This window comes from Balaenoptera borealis, assembly GCF_965194805.1.
Source record: "Balaenoptera borealis genome assembly, chromosome: 3".
NCBI classification, from domain to species: Eukaryota; Metazoa; Chordata; class Mammalia; order Artiodactyla; family Balaenopteridae; genus Balaenoptera; species Balaenoptera borealis.
In genome coordinates this window covers 134,329,799-134,346,301 of record NC_138866.1, presented here as the reverse complement: position 1 = coordinate 134,346,301, position 16,503 = coordinate 134,329,799, and the positions used below count along the sequence as shown (strand labels likewise).

Genomic DNA, 16,503 nt, shown 5'->3' with positions numbered 1-16,503 from the left:
AGCCTCACTTTTCCGAAGGTCTGCCAGCTTCCCTGGGATAACCCTTGTCTAAGGCAGCCAGGAAGCAGGCCGGGAGGGATTCTCTTCCAGCTGGATGAGAAACAGTTCTACCAGGGCCCACGCAAGGGAGGGTAGCCAGCTTCCCACAGGACTTACTGCATGTCTGTTACAGAGAGAGTTCTGTTTGAGCTGAGATGCCATTTGACGCACACAATGCCCGGCAACCTGGACCTTCGGTTCAAGTTCACTTTCCTTCAGCTCAAATCAACAGTGGGAGACAGACCCTGCTCTGCTAAGGCAATGCGAGCTGCAGTTTGGAAACCCCGATCCAGGCACCCTGGAGAAGGCTGGTCAGGGGGACTTACGGAGGATTGTCGCATTTCCTCTGCCGGAAGCGGGCTCCCGTGCCACACGTGCGGCTGCACATGCTCCAGGTGCCCCACAGGCTCCAGTCCCCGTCCACGTGCTCTGGGATGGGCGTCTTGTTCACACACTCCCCAGCGCGGCACCACTGAAACACAGGAGGGCAGCAAACCTGCTTACTCACTAAAAACTGAGATCCCCTCCACGTGAGAAAACACCACGCCTCCTAAACCCAATTTTTGTAATTTACACAAAAGTAGACTATTTTGGGGTGTGTAAGTTTGCTAACTCTGGTGACATTCCTTCCATATCCAACCTGACACCGCTATGGCTCTGGGGTTTGGATTTTGCCCTAAACTTCCACGTGAATGTGTTCAGTGGAGGTTCTCTAAATTCCCAGAAGTAGGATGGGAGAAACCTATCTTCTAAACCTATCTTCTAAAGGATGGGAGAAACCTACCTTTTCTCATGGAGAAACCTATCTTCTGCAAACTGTTTAATGCGAGTCTCTTTCTGGAAGGCAGTATTTCCTGGCTCTGTAGTTTTGAACTTCAGGGTTGGGATTGGTGCTTGGAGATGACACAGCTGGTGCCACGTGGGAGAACCTTGGCTCTTTCTGAGGATAAGAGAAAGCCAATCCTCTAAAATAATTTCCCAACGTGTGTGGCACAAACCCTGGGGCAGGAGATGTGACTTAACAGTCCTGATCATAGCATCTCTTTCAGTTCGTACAATAAGACCAGAGAGAAAGCCTTGGGCTGTGGCTGCTGGTCCTGAACACCTCTCCTAACACTTGCCAGTCTCTCTTGTTAATGAAGATCAGGCTGAAGATTGGCGCTCTTAACCGCTAGTATTGTTCTCATTAAAATCATCTTAGGACAGCCTTTTCTGCACGGCAAGTGATCCTGTTTTTCCATTTATGGTCTACTGATATAAAAGTTTTAAGTAAATTCACTCATGTGACAAAAGGAGTTAATTTAATAAAAATATTGAGTAAATGATTCCTGTATAAGAAAAAAAGCAGAGAGCTGAACGTATCCCTCTGTGCCTTAAGTGGGCTCCATGGCATTTCTGGGGTGGCCCGGGGGTGCTTCAGGGGCTCCTGAGTGCAGTGCGGACCACCTTTCAGAAGAGGTGCCAATGTGCAGGGGATATGGGGTTGCCTGCTGGGGGCAGTGAGAAGCTGGGTTACCTTGTCTGCCCCACACTCTGTGCCATCCAGGGGAGGGTCCAGTTTGGTCTTGCAGGACGTATCTCCTTCCACCAGGCACCACAGTCCAGCGCACATCAGATGCTGCTGACAAGGGAAGGAACGTGACTGCCGAGAACTCTGCACACAGGTCACAATGGGGCCGGAAGGTGGGGCCCCCTGACCGGTTTGGATTTGGGATTTGAAACATGAGGAGAAGAAGGAGGGTCATGTATCTGGATATCAAAAAAAAATAGATGCATCATTTCAACTAGTTCATTTAGCTCAACAAAATTCCATGCATTTACTCCTAGGAGGGCTCACCTCCTGGGGGTTGAGCTCAGCAGTTCCTGCACTAGCTACTGAGGGCCTAGGAGGCATCCGATGCAGGCTGGAGCCTGGGAGCCCTTAACAAGCAGATACATGCAATGTAGGAAGGTACAAGGCAGATTCCTACCGGTCGTACAGAGCACATGGGAAAAGAACCTCAGCAACCAAGCCTCCTCAGGGCGGGCTCGCTCTGGAGCTGAGGCTGGTGCAGCTGCTATGCGGCCTCAGGAGTGAGAACCCAACAGGTGATGTAGGCTCAGGGCTGCCCTGGGGTTAAAGAGGCAAACTTCAATCCTCCCCGAGGTCACCTGCTTGCTAGCTCCGCTGAGCCACCTGTGATTTCTTACAGTATTTCACCTAGAGAATGTCTTACCATCCACGAATATACAATTAAAATAATTCTACTAAAACAGGAAAGAGCATTTAAAAACACAGACTCCCATTTTCCCAATTGTATTAATGGGAAATTGGACATGGGTAAAGTACTCAGAATGAGACACTTTATCAAAATAACTGAAGCAGACATGGCCGGTGTCCACCCCATCTGCCTCGGTCTTCCCTGCAGGACTCAGGGCAGACACCGTCCCCCCACATGGCCTGCTGCTTCCCTGATCTGCCTGCTAGAAGCCGTTCTCTGGCCACGGAGCAACCCTTGACCACAATGGCTGGGAGCTGGACACCCGTCCCTGGGTGGAATGGTTCTGAGGCAAGGTCCACACATCTGGCAAGGTCCCAGGGGTGGTCTGTTGTCCGCGCATCAGTGCACCTTGCTTGATCGTCCCTCATTTCCCTGCCCCCTCACAGTGCTTCCTGGGATCACTTCCCAGATAAACTCCTTGCACCCAAATCCTTGCCTTGTGGTCTGAAAATTGAGAACAGATGTACTTAAGGCTCTTTGAAAGACAGTACTTCCGGGATGCCAGACCCAATCATGGCGACAGTGCCTGAGGGCTCCATCCTCCAGGGCGCGGCCGTGGACCGGAGGGTACACCTCAGGCAGGGTCCCCACACACAGCTCAGGGCAGTCCCTGCGGGGCTCACGAGGGTGTGAGGACTCAGTACAGAGGCCGCTGTTCCAAGTAAGCGCGAACATCTGCGCAGAGGAGACGCGCAACTGTGCTGTCCAAAGTTGGAAAATGTTTAGATGTTGAAGGGACAGAAACAAAGGCGCAAAGGGAGGGAAAGCAGAACCGCAGGCTTGACAATGAGCTCAGAACAGCCCACAGCCCTTTTTCATTTTTCAAGTATGTCAGAGCTGCTCTGTGCCCCTAAAGAAATTGATGAGTCGAGTGGAATTTTGCACATTTGGGTTCAGAAAAGCCTCCACATTCCCATTATTGTCCGCCTCTCAATGGAGTGGTAACAGGATTAGTGGCTGGAGCACAGCACCAGCTGGTCCCCATAAAGACCAACGGCACCTTGTTAAGTGTGTGATTTCATGCACTTTGACCTAAGAGCTCTTCCAGAGCATGGTGTCAGTGTGTGGACATGTATTCATGAGACAAGGCGGGCCCAGGAGGTGAATTTATGGGGTAGGAGTGTTTAGGATTAGGAGACCTAATTGCCCCTTAGGAGAGAGGAAGACAGTGGTGTGTGAGCTTTATAGACAGTGTTTTCTCGTAACTTTTCTAATCATCAAAGAAAAGGAGAATGAGGTCAGGCAAAGATTTCTTAAACAGAACAAAGAAAGTACTAGCCATAAAGGAAAAAAATTGATGAATTATACTATTTAATTATACTATTTATTATACTATTATACTATTAATTATACTATTTAATATTAAATATTAAAATGAGCTGGAGTAGGGAAATGTTAAAATGAAGAACTTTTTTTTTTTTTTGGCTGCACTGGGTCTTCATTGTTGCGCTCAGGCTTTTCTCTGGTTGCGGCGAGCAGGGGCTACTTTGTTGCAGTGTGCAGGCTTCTCATCGCGGTGGCTTCTCTTGTGGCAGAGCACGGGCTCTAGGTGCGCAGGCTTCAGTAGTTGCAGCACGCGGGCTCTGTAGTTTTGGCACGCAGGCGCCAGAGTGTGCGGGCTTCAGTAGTTGTGGTGCATGGGCTCAGTAGTTGCAGCTTGTGGGCTCTAGAGCACTGGCTCAGTAGTTGTGATGCACAGGCTTAGTTGCCCCGCAGTATGTGGGATCTTCCCAGACCAGGGATTTAACCCGTGTCCCCTGCATTGGCAGGCGGATTCTTAACCACTGGACCACCAGGGAAGTCCCAAAATGAAGGACTTCTGTTTATCAAAGACAACTGTAAGAAACTGAGAGATGTTTGCATTGGAAGAGAGATTTGTAAGGCACAGAACCAACAAAGATTTGTATCCAGAATATATATAAAATAAAACCCTAAAACTCCTACTGAGCAATTAAGAAAAAGACCCAATAGAAGAATGGGCAAAAGATGTGAACAAACATTTCACATAAAAGGATATATAAACATATAGGATGGCCAGAAAACATGAAAAGATGCTCAGTTTCATTAGTCATCAGAGAAAAGCAAATTAAAACCAACGAGCTAAGAAACAAAAACAAACAAACAAAACCAACCAGCTACCTCTTCACACCGACCAAAATGGCTAGAACGAAAGAGATGGAGAATACCAAGTGTCAGCAAGGATGTGAGAATACCAAGTGTCTCATAAACTGATGATGAGATTCTTAGTTCCACAACTTTGGAAAACTCTTTGATAGTACTTACTAAAGCTGAAGACATGCAATACCAGCAATTCCACTCCTAGGTTTGTATCAAACAGAAATGTGTGTGTACGTTCACCAAAAACATTGTCAAGAATGTTCACAGCCACAGTATTTGTATTAGTTCCCAAGATGGAAACAACCCATGCACCTTTCAACAGCAGAACAGGTAAATTATGGTCTATTAGAACCATGGGATACTATATGACTCCATTTATATGAAGTTCAAAAATGAGTAAGAGAAAAACTATAGTGTTGGGAGTCAGTTTAAAAACAGACAATGAGGATAAGCATAAAAGGTGACTGTAAAGCTGTAGCCTCTGACTTCAGCTTGGCCACCAGCATTGCTCTGTGCGCCCAAGCCAAGTAAACTGCCTTTCTGTGATTCATTTTCACAGCTGAACAAATGGGTGGACAACACCAATGCTTGTCACTGTGATGACTTCTAGATGGATAGCTGGCATTCACGTCACGCTTTACAAATGACAAAGTGCTCTGACATCTGTCATCCTGAGGCTCATGACAGCCCTGGGAGGCAGGGCTTTCTCTATTTTTTCCCACTTTTTTTTTTCATTTTCTTTTTTTGAAGTAGGTGAGTTTATTACTCATAGGTCCTGCAATAGTTAGTAGCAAGTCTTAAGGGCTCACTCAGGGAGGCCAAGGCAAGATGCAGGCAGAGAGAGTGGCAATACTTGGACTCATGCCTTTATTAGCGACCATAGGTGAAATTCTTTGGGTTTCCCCAGTTCAGTGTGTATTGTTAAATTAGAACCAAAATGTGCAGTATTTTCTTTCTTTTTTAAAAAATTTTTATTGGAGTGTAGTTGATTTACAATGTTGTGTTAGTGTACAGTAAAGTGAATCAGTTATACATATACATATAGCTACTCTTTTTTAGATTCATTTCCCATATAGGTCATTACAGAGTACTGAGTAGAGTTCCCTGTGCTATACAGTAGGTCCTTATTAGTTACCTATTTTATATATAGTAGTGTGTATATGTCAATCCCAATCTCCCAATTCATCCACCCCCGCCTTTCCCCCCCAGTAACCATAAGTTTATTTTCTACACCTGTGACTGTATTTCTGTTTTGTAAATAAGTTCACTTGCACCATTTTTTTTTTTTTAGATTCTACACATAAGCCATATCATATGATATTTGGCTTTCTCTGTCTGACTTCATTCAGTATGACAATCTCTAGGCCCATCCATGTTGCTGCAAATGGCATTATTTTGTTCTTTTTTTTTTTTTTGGTTGCGTTGGGTCTTCGTTGCTGCACGTGGGCTTTCTCTAGTTGCGTTGAGTGGGGGCTACTCTTTGTTGCAGTGCATGGGCTTCTCATTGCGGTGGCTTCTCTTTGTTGCAGAGCACGGGCTCTAGGCGTGTGGGCTTCAGTAGTTGTGGCACACAGGCTTACTTGCTCCACGGCATGTGGGATCTTCCCAGACCAGGGATCGAACCCGTGTCCCCTGCCTTGACAGGTAGATTCTTAACCACTGCGCCACCAGGGAAGTCTCTATTTTGTTCTTTTTATGGCTGAGTACTGTTCCGCTGTGTGTGTATATATATATCTTCTTTATCCATTCCTCCGTCAATGGACATTTAGGTTGCTTCCATGCCTTGGCTATTGTAAACAGTGCTGCAGTGAACATTGGGGTGCATGTATCTTTTCGAATTATGGTTTTCTCCGGATATATGCCCGGGAATGGGATTGCTGGATCATATGGTAGTTCTATATTTAGTTTTGTAAGGAACCTCCAGACTGTTCTCCATAATGGTTATACTAATTTACATTCCCACCAACAGTGTAGGAGGGTTCCCTTTTCTCCACATCCTCTTCAGCACTTATTGCTTGTAGATTTTTTAATGATGGCCATTCTGACCAGTGTGAGGTGATAACTCATTGTAATTTTGATTTGCATTTCTCTAATAATAATAGTGATGTTGAGCATCTTTTCATGTGCTTTTTGGCCATCTGTGTGTCTTCTTTGGCGAAATGTCTATTTAGATCTTCTGCCCTTTTGATTGTGTTGTTTGTTTTTTTTGATATTGAGCTGCATGAGCTGTTTGTATATTTCCCACTTTTCCAATGAGGAGGCAGATGTTTGTGGACACCAAGGGCCCTGAGCTGGGTCAGAAACACAGGACTGGGAGTTTACTTATCAAGGTTCGTATTCTGGTTCTTGACCCATGTGGTGCCTACACAGGTGCATTCACTTTATAAAAACTAATCAAGCTCTAAACTTAGGGATTTGTGTACTTTTCTGTATGCATATTATAATTCAATAAAACTATTAAATAAGTAAATAAATGCTTAGACGGTGATGTAAGGTTATCTGGACTCAACTTATCTCAAGGTAAAAGCAGGGAAATCACAGCTTCATAAGGAAATATAAGGATAAACCATATGTGCAGGAGGTCATACCTCAAAGCAGGAGAGAGTCTCTGCATGGTGAGCAGTCCCTGTAAGTTGGGACACACACACACACACACACACACACACACACACACACACACACACACAGTCCTCTCATAAGGAGAGTTTCCAATAGCCTGGAAGCAGCCCTCCTTCTCCCTGACGTGAACATCCTATAAATATCTGGTCCAGGAATAACTCAGAGGTGAACAATAGTAGAAAAGAAGCAGTACAGGATCTATACTAAGATACTATAAATAAAAAAGGGAGAAGAAACAGGAGGGAGAAAGCAGGTGAAGAATACTCATCAGACAATATGATCATGTAATGGCTAAAAATAATGTGCAAGCATAGTACTATTAATGTTTTAAAAACACAGTAATTGTGTCTTTTTTTTTGCATTTGCAAAAAGCAAATACACAAGAACTAAGGGAAAAGACAGTCATGTCAAAAGAGATAAAATATGAGCTATAAGAATTTGATCAAGAAATGTAACAGAAAATAAAATCAGATGACCAATGATAACTAAAGTGAAAGCAGCATGAAGAAAAGACACACTACTGAACACACAGGGAGGTACATGGAGTTGATGATTGAGAAAAAGTGCATACAATAAAAATAGAAATGAACAAATAATTCAAAACAATTAAGAGGAAATGACAGATATGGAAGACACATAAAGGAGAGCTGACATAAGCATAAGTAGGAAGCAGGCAGGATGGACTTTCTCTATTTTTCCACTTTTCCAGTGAGGAGGTAGATGATTGTGGAGGTCAAGGACCCCAAGCTGGGTCAGAAGCATGGGACTCCTAAAGAAGAGAACTAAAGTAATGTAACAGGAGAGGTATTTGAATATAAATTCAAGACCTATCCTGAAATGAAAGAAGATCTCAGTCTCAGATTGAAAAGCAAAGCCCTGTTCCAGGAAAAAAGGCAAAGAATGATGAACACAGAGGCAGGTTCCAATAAAGTTACTGGATCTCAGAGATAAAGCAAAAAGATATTTTAGGCAGCCAGCCCACCCTCCCCCCCCCAAAAAAAATAAAGAAAGCAGGTCACGGATGATGGGAAAAGATATTAGGCTACAAGCACATTTCTCTACAGCAGCATTCACTGCCAGAAGGCAGTAGAGTAATGTTTAGAAAGACACAAGGAAACAAAATGTGACCCAAGAAGTTACTAGCAACTAAACTGTTGCTCAAGTATTTAGGTAACAGAAAAACATTTTTGAACATATAAAGAGTTAAATCCTCTTTTGTAGAAAATACTAAAGGATGAACTTCTGTCAACAAAGAAATGGATGGAAAACTCATGATAAAAGGATGGGAAGTGAGCACTGATCAAAGCATCCAACAAAAACAATGGAGGATTGAAGCTGGAGAACAGAATGCAGATGATATACCTCAGGTGAGGCAGAAATAATATTGATAAGAACAGGCTGGAAAAGAAGGTGCAGTGGGGTGGGGGCAATAGGAGATTGTCCCAATTTCGTCATCTTTTCTAGCTGGGGGAGGAGAAAACATAACAGATAAACATAACTGAGATATAAGAACTTTTAAAGGTAAAATGTTAACCACTAAGAAAAAGAATAAAATTGAGTGGTGGAGGGAATGGAAAGGAAGGGCTTGGAGGTGGAAATCCATTCATTTCATCATGTTCATGGATTAGGAAACAGTAGAAACTCTAAAGAGAAGTGTGCCTGAGGCACTTTTGCTTCCGGCAAATGTCAGAATAGATACCCTGAGGGAGGCTGGGCTGCTCCTCCACTATACAAATAGTGAGGTGTTGTAATAAAACACAATTCTTATTGCTGAGCTCATCAGAAGTAAAAAGAACTATTCAAGGAAGCAAATACAAAATACACACATGGCTATATTTATACTTACATACAAACATATTCCAATCTGTGGTAAGCACATACAAGGGGTGCATTTCCCTGAGGGCCGGCACTGATCCTGAAACTAGAGTTGGGAGAATAAGTTTTGGGCTGGCGGCAAGGTCACAAGCTCTACCTGAGACACCCAGATTAAACCAGGGAATCTGGAAGAGTGTTTACCAGTCCTAGAAGGATTGGTGGCATCTCCTGGCTTTCATTGAGATAAATATAAATTCTCCCTGAAGAAAAGCAACCACCGCTCAGGCTCTCAGAATTTCATGGTTATCATCAGTAAAATGTAAACTCACAATCAAGCATGGAAACATGAGTGACAGATGGCAGAAACAACAAGCAAAAGATTTAAATTCTCAAAGTGTTTTGATAATAGAGTTATCAGATACTGAATATACAATAACTCTATAAAATGTCTTAAAAAATAGAAGATGAGATCACATAAACAAGCTAGCAGCAAGATACTATTGAATATGATCAGGCAAATTTGAAAAAAAAACCTAGAAAGAACTTTAAAAAATCAAATATATAATTGTTGAAGAAAATCAATGGTTTTTGGCACCACTGAAAGAGAGATTTAGTGACTAGGAAATAGATATGAAGAAATTATACAGAATGCAGCATGGAGAGAAAAGGAGGAGGGAAATAAAAAAGTGGGTTAAGAGATATGATAGACAGAGTGAGAAATACTGACGGATGTGTCTAATCATAGTCCTGGGAAAAGAGAATAGAAAGAATGGGACAGAGGCAACATTTGAGAAGAAAATAGCTGATGTAGAAGATATACCATGTAGAATAAAGAGTTCCCTGACTTAGTAGTAGGAGAGAGTCTTCTAATATGGCTTCAATATCCCTGTCTCCTGATATTCATGCCCTTGTGTAACACCTTCCCCTTGGCATGAAACAACTGGCTTGCTTTGAATCCATAGAATGCAGTAAAAGTGATAGAATCTCAGTTTAAGCAACTCCTGGGTCAAAGGGAAAGTTATAACCAAAGTTGCAGATAAAGAAGAAAATATTAAAGGTGAAAACATAGATATCGTGACAAATGGAGTGCTTTAAGGAGTATTCAGAGTCTCAAATACTAATATTAATAAACAAGAAGAAAATAAGCATCCATTTCAAGAAGTTTGAAAGGGGACAATATAAATCTATAAGAAAACAGAATAAATTAATAAAGATAAAAGGAGAAATTTATTATTTAGGAAACAGAAAAACCATAGAAAAATATAAGAGTTGGCTCTTTGGGGGGAAAAAATGACTGGATAAACCATAATAATCATCCAGATCTCTCCATGGATGCTAAAAAGACATTTAATAAAATTCAATCACGATCTCTTATTAAAACTATTAACAAAAAAAATATATAAATAAATGGATATTTCCTTAACTTGATAAAATATCTATCTCATGGGGAAACATCAGAAGCATTCTTATTAAAGTCAGGAAGAAGAAAAGGGTGTCCATTATCACAACTCTTAGTGTTATTTTAGGTGAGAGAAAGAATTAGGGGCTAATATGGAGTTATATAACTAGAAAACCCAAATGACTCAACTGTTATAATCTCTAAAATAATTCAGTAAGATGGGTAAGTATAAAACTAAGATATTGTAATCAAAGCTCTTTATGAATACAAAATACAACCAATTTCAAAGATATAATGGAATAAAAGACCCATTAAATAGGAAAAAAACATTCCATAGGAATAAATATATTAAGAAACTTGTAAGATCTACATTAAAAAAAAAAAACTTTAAAATTCCCCTGAGTCAGGGAGGGAAGTCATCTTGAATGGATGTAAAGGAACACTATGTAGAAAGACTTAAAGTATAAAATTATATATTTTTCCCTAAGTTAACCTATAAACTAATGTAACAGAATTTAAAATACCAATGCAATTTAGAATTAAACAATCAGATTCTAAAGACCATATGGAAAAATAAACAAGAAATAATAGCCAGTAAAATTGTGAAAAAGCATATGTTTAGTGTATTAAAATATTTTATAAGGCCACAGTATGTAAATATTAAGAGGTACATGATTACACTAGTGGAACAGACTGGAAAATCCAGAAATATTAAAGAAATATAAAAATATATTAAAAAAATAAGACATACAGAAATGTATATTATAAAGATGGCATTTCAAGTTTATGGGGAGAAATGAATTATTCAATAAATGGTATGGAGCCACCTGAGTAGCCATCTGGAAGGAAAGTGAGGTTGGACCCCTACCTCACACCTTACCCTAAAATAAATGACTGCTGGATTAAGGATTTAAACATAAAAATTAAACCATAAAAGTACTAGAAGAAGCCATGAGAATTAAATTTATTTACAGTTTAGGAGCGGGAAAGACCTTTCTAAACATGGCACAAAACCAGAAGCCTTAAGAAGAGATTGATATATTTCACTTTACACTCACACACACACATGCACACTTCTGCCTGACATAAAATATGATAAACAAAATAAAAAACAAATAAACTGGAAAAAAAGAACATTTGCAACTCATATTTCAGCTAAAGAGCCAATTTCCTTAGTAATTAAAACTTCTAACAACTTACTAAAAAAAAATCAATAATACAATATAAAAAAGATTTAAGAAGACAGTTCACAGAAAAGAGAACACAACTGGATTTTTAATATATGAAGAAATGCTCAAACTTATTACAAGAGAAATACCATTCAACTTGCAACAGGCTCATTTCTTGAATATTCAGATTGGCACAGCTCAGATAGACTGGAAGAAGGTGTGGGAATTGGGCACTTCCAAGTGGTGTTTGTGGGATGGTAAACAGATAAGCTCTTGTGGGAGGTCAATCTGGCAACACCTATCAACAGTGGAGGCATAAACCTGATTTCACATAAAGTTCAAAGACAGGCACACTAATCTGTGGGATCAGAAAGTAAGATAGTAATTATCGCTGGGGGTTAGTGAACAGAAGGGGGCTTTGGGGGGCTGCTGGAATTGTTGAAACGCTGTACTTCTTCATACTAGTTATACTGGTGTGTTCAGTTTGTGAAAAATGAATGTGACTGTACATTTATGATTTGAGCACTTTTCTGTGTATTTCACATTGTGCTACAGGTGAATAAAACTACAAAAAAATATATATGTGCAAAAATGAACTTTAACCCACTTCTAGGTATTTACCTTATACATTAATGGCTTTCAATTGGGGACAATTTTGCACACACACCCTCTGCCTCGCCCCAGAGGAATCTGGCAACATCTGAAGACTTTTTTCTATTGTCCCAAATAGGGGGATGCTCCTGACTTATAGTCGGTAGAGACTAAACATCCTACTGGGCACAAAACAACCCCACAACAAAGAATGATCCAGCCCCAGATGTCAGTAGCGCTTGGGATCAGGATACTCGGATGCAGATCAACTCAAAAGTAATAACAAAAGGAAAACCAGTAAGTTACAGTGGAGAAGACTGCAAGACACCACCCTAACCAGGTGACTGAGAGTAACAGCACCAGTAATAAGACCACGGCACATCTGTGGTCTCCTTGATAATGCATAACCCCAATCCAAGCACTGAGAAAACATCAGACAAACCCAAACTGGTACTCTTCAAGTGTCAAGGTCATGAAAGACCCAGAAAGACTGAGGAACTGCCACAGATGGGAGGAGACAAAGGAGACCTGACAACTAAATGCAAAATGGGACCCTGGTACAGAAAAAGGAGAATAGTGAGGAAACTGGTGAAATCTGAATGTATGTTAGTTAATATCATACCACAGTAATTTCCTGACTTTGATAATGTAAGATGTGAACAGAGAAGGAAGCTGGGTAAAAAGTGTATACTTTCTGTACTATTTTTGTAACTCTTCTTTAGGTCTAAAATTACCTCACAATAAAAAGTTTTAAAAATAACACAATCTGTGGTTAAAAAAAAAAACAAAAAAAATGGAGCAACTCAATTTTCATTGGTATTAAACAACTCTAAAATGTACTGTTAAGAGAAAAAAGCAAGATGCACATCAGTATGGTAGCATGCTAATATTAGCATGAAAAAGGAAACATATAAATGGTTAATTCTGGATTTTATACCTTGGGCATATATTGATTATTCAGAAAATAATTCTGAAAAGTCACACAGATAATCAACCAACCATCTGTGGTGGAGATGGTCTTTGCTGTAATTATTTAGTGCTCACAGTGCATATTTACAAAGAACTGATTAGACAAACTAAAAATGGCAAATGTGGCTTTTCCAGAGTGAATTCTTTCTTTTTACCCTCAATGCCACTGCCTTGTTTTATCCTCTTCCTCTCTCAGCTGGACAGCTGCAATAGTTCCTAGAAGGTCTTCTTGACTATAATCTTTTTCATGCTCAACACACTTGCAAAATCTTCTGAAAACACAGATCTTGACTTAAACCATACCTCACTCCCTTCAGGACTAAAACCCCTACGACACAGCTCCACATTTATTTAGCTCCTGCCCCTCACTTTTCCCTGTCTGCACCTGACTACCCATAGTCCACAGACACTCGGTGACCTCGCTGGCCCTGCTCCAGGCCCACCTCCCTGCAGGCCGTTCACCCCTACTGGAGACAGAGCATGGACAGGGAGAATGACCTGCTGCCTGCCCTCAAGAGCACTCAGGCCAGGGAAGGGACCAGGGCTAAATTATCTTAACAGAGAGCCAGGAAATCACCTGCCATATTCTTCCCCACCCTTGTGAAGTCTTTCCTCCTTTTCTCCATTCCCAGCAGGAAGAACCCTGATGGGTTCTAAGAGTGCTCCAACCTAACTGGTCCCGTGGCTGACAGTCCCATGTGTCTCACCTCCCACCCCCTCGCCCCTCGATCCTGAACTCCTGGGGGGCAGCAGCTGTGTCTTATCGCCTCCTCATCTCATTAGCACACATCTGGCAGCACATGGTACAGACCCAAAGAAGACATGCTGAGTGAATCAACGAATGAATGAATGAACAAAATAAATTCATATGTCAAGCAGTGCAAGGCTTCAGCAGAGAAAGAGAAAAGCTGACACATTCTAAGCATTTACCCAGCGCAGGCATCAGGCTAAAAGCTTTACCAGAATTCCTCATTACTACTCACACAACTTCATGAGACAGAAACTGTCACTACTCACATTTTGCAGATGAGGAAATAGAATTAAGTGACCTGCCCAAGCCACAGGGCTGGAACCTGTCCTGACCACAGAACACACTCTTACCCATTGGTTATACTGCCTATGGGTCCCCAGTTTCCTCTCCCCACTCCCCCACCCACCCACCTCTGATCTTGCATCCTCTCCGTCAGCCGGCCTTCAGAGCTCATCCCTGTCTTATTTGCGGTGGAATGGACTGCTCTGTGCCCCCTGCCCAAGGTGTTTTATCAGCAAGCATTGTTGGGAAGCTTAATCTTTGGCTTAAATGAAATGGAAAGCCATGGGTCCAGTCCAAAGAGCAAGGAAAAGAAAATGGATCCCTGGTTCTAGCATCTGTTACCTCACTAGCCACATTTAAGGTTTGTTGAAAGTCGTGTGGAGAATGCCGCAGAATTCCTCAAGGTGCTGCATGACAAATAAGCCTGGGCTGAGCTTCCTTCCTTGGAGTACCATGGAAATGCGGGGAAGGTCTGAATTTCCCAGGACAAAGACACGACTGCTCACACAAAGCCCTTCAAGGCTTTGTCGTTTTCTTCACCTGGTGGTCTCCCTCTTAAGTACTCTCAAGGTTATTTTGACACTCTTCATGCACTGTTTGGAGAGCAGCTCTGACTCAAGACAATACTGAAGGGAATGGTTATGTAAAAGCCCTCAGAAATCTGTTGCTGATAACATAAGCCAAAAGGGAGATAAAATGCTAAGAGCTGGATGAAAAATTACTCATCCAAAATTTCCACACATAACTACTGTGGTTTGAAGCCTTCCCCCAGGCCAGCGTGCCAGCCCCACTTCTGGAAGGCTGATTACTCCTTCCATGTTCCTGAAGGGTGCAGAGACTGTCACCTGGCTGGGGACACCTGGGGTGGGTGCTGCTGGGTGAGGGTAGGGCTGGGGCGCTGGGCACTCAGCTGGCAAGGAGGGTGGGCAAGAAGTGAAGGATAACACACAACTTGCAAAGTCTGGAGAGCTCTGTGAGGAGGCAGTCCACTGTAAAGGTTCAAACACTTCTGGAAAATTGGGGCCCTCTACTGCCAAAGTTCAACAGTTCTGAGAGAGGTGGCAGATGCTGGGCAGGAAGCCGAGACTGAGGCGGGCAAGCGGCTTTCGACCTGGCATCCAGCCAGGCCCTGTCTCTCTGAGAGGAGCAGGGCAAGGCTCCTGGTCCACCAGCCACCCCCCCACCACCACCCCCCCCCACTGCCCCCGGCCAGGTACACTGGCATTAAAGGGGCACGTTTCATTTAGATCAGCAGATTCCAAACCAGGCTGAGCCTGAGAATCTCCGGGGAAGCTGAATAAAAAGAAATAGCTGAAGCCCGTCCCCCAGAGATTCTAACACAGAAGGTCTGGAGTGAGGCACACACACTGCTGCCATTCTCTGGAGGAGATTCTAATGACCCACCAGGTTTAGAAACGACCAACATCAGAGAAAAGAATATTGTTGGTTCCAAGGTGGAATTCCAACACCCTGAGCTTCCTGGATACCACATTCATCAAGAAGACCATGAGAGTCTCCCTGGGACTTGGGAAAGGACAGAAAGAGGCTTCCCAGCCTCGGGACTGGAAGCACACCAAGAGAGAGATACTGGACCCTGGAGAGCAATTCCTGGAGGTTACAGGCTCCCAGAGTGGCAGGAGGAGTAGTGAGGACAGACAGGGACAGATGCAGAAAAGGACCAGGCAACGAGACTGTCAGCTAAACAGCATCTCCTCTACCACTGACTCCAGGAAATGAGTTGATGGAAAAAATGATACAGCTAATGTTTACTGAGCACCTACTGTGTGCTAAGTGCTCTAGTTCATTTGTTACTTAACCCTCATAACAACTCTATGCTGTGTTAAGTAGAATTATTTTTCCCATTCTGCAGATTAGAAAACGGAGGCATAGAGAGACTACGTAACATGCTCAAGAGATGGAGGCAGGACATGACCCTGGGCAGCATGACTGGAGAACCCATCTTCTTAACCACTGTGTGATATGGACAGCACCTCCATGGTGTGCTGAAGGCCAGAAGAATTAAATGCAAAAGAGCAAAGAAGCGAACATTAGGTAGAAATGAATGCATAAGACCCTCTAATGCTGATTACCATTCTAGACACTGTTGCCTTCCTGCAACAACTGGCTTATAGCTTCTGTGCTCAATATTTTTTTTTAAAAACAGCATAATATGCACGTCTCAGTCCACTGCGCACACCATGACACATTGGCACATCCCTGCTCAAGTCAACCAATGAGGCTGTTATGCATCACTTCCCAGCACCTTCCTTTCCCCGTGGGGCAGTCAGGCATGTGCTTTGGAGCAGTGATGGTGGCATGTTTTGCTGAGGTGCAGGAAGGATGGAGGGACAAGTGGTCATTACATAGCACCTTTCAACTAAGAATCTCCAGGAACCAGGTGAGGAGGGGGGACAGATAAATTTCTCTTTCATATTGAAAAGGGTTGAGGGCTTTGTGATGCCATGATCCTTGGCAGAACGTTACCCTAAC

General features: G+C 42.6%; 1 protein-coding gene across 15 annotated transcripts in view; it reads right to left on the bottom strand.

Moving 5' to 3' along the window:
• ADAMTS17 (ADAM metallopeptidase with thrombospondin type 1 motif 17) overlaps positions 1–16,503 on the bottom strand; it is a 354,337-nt gene that overhangs the window by 151,638 nt on the left and 186,196 nt on the right. For 13 of the 15 annotated variants that reach the window (XM_082385141.1, XM_082385142.1, XM_082385143.1 and 10 more), the window contains 2 exons: positions 1,556–1,660; positions 366–511 (listed from right to left, as the gene is read on the bottom strand). In XM_082385141.1, the coding sequence (XP_082241267.1) occupies positions 366–511; positions 1,556–1,660 (251 nt within the window). The remainder of the gene's footprint in view (positions 1–365; positions 512–1,555; positions 1,661–16,503) is intronic. The other 2 variants (XM_082385151.1, XM_082385139.1) reach the window with 1 other exon arrangement.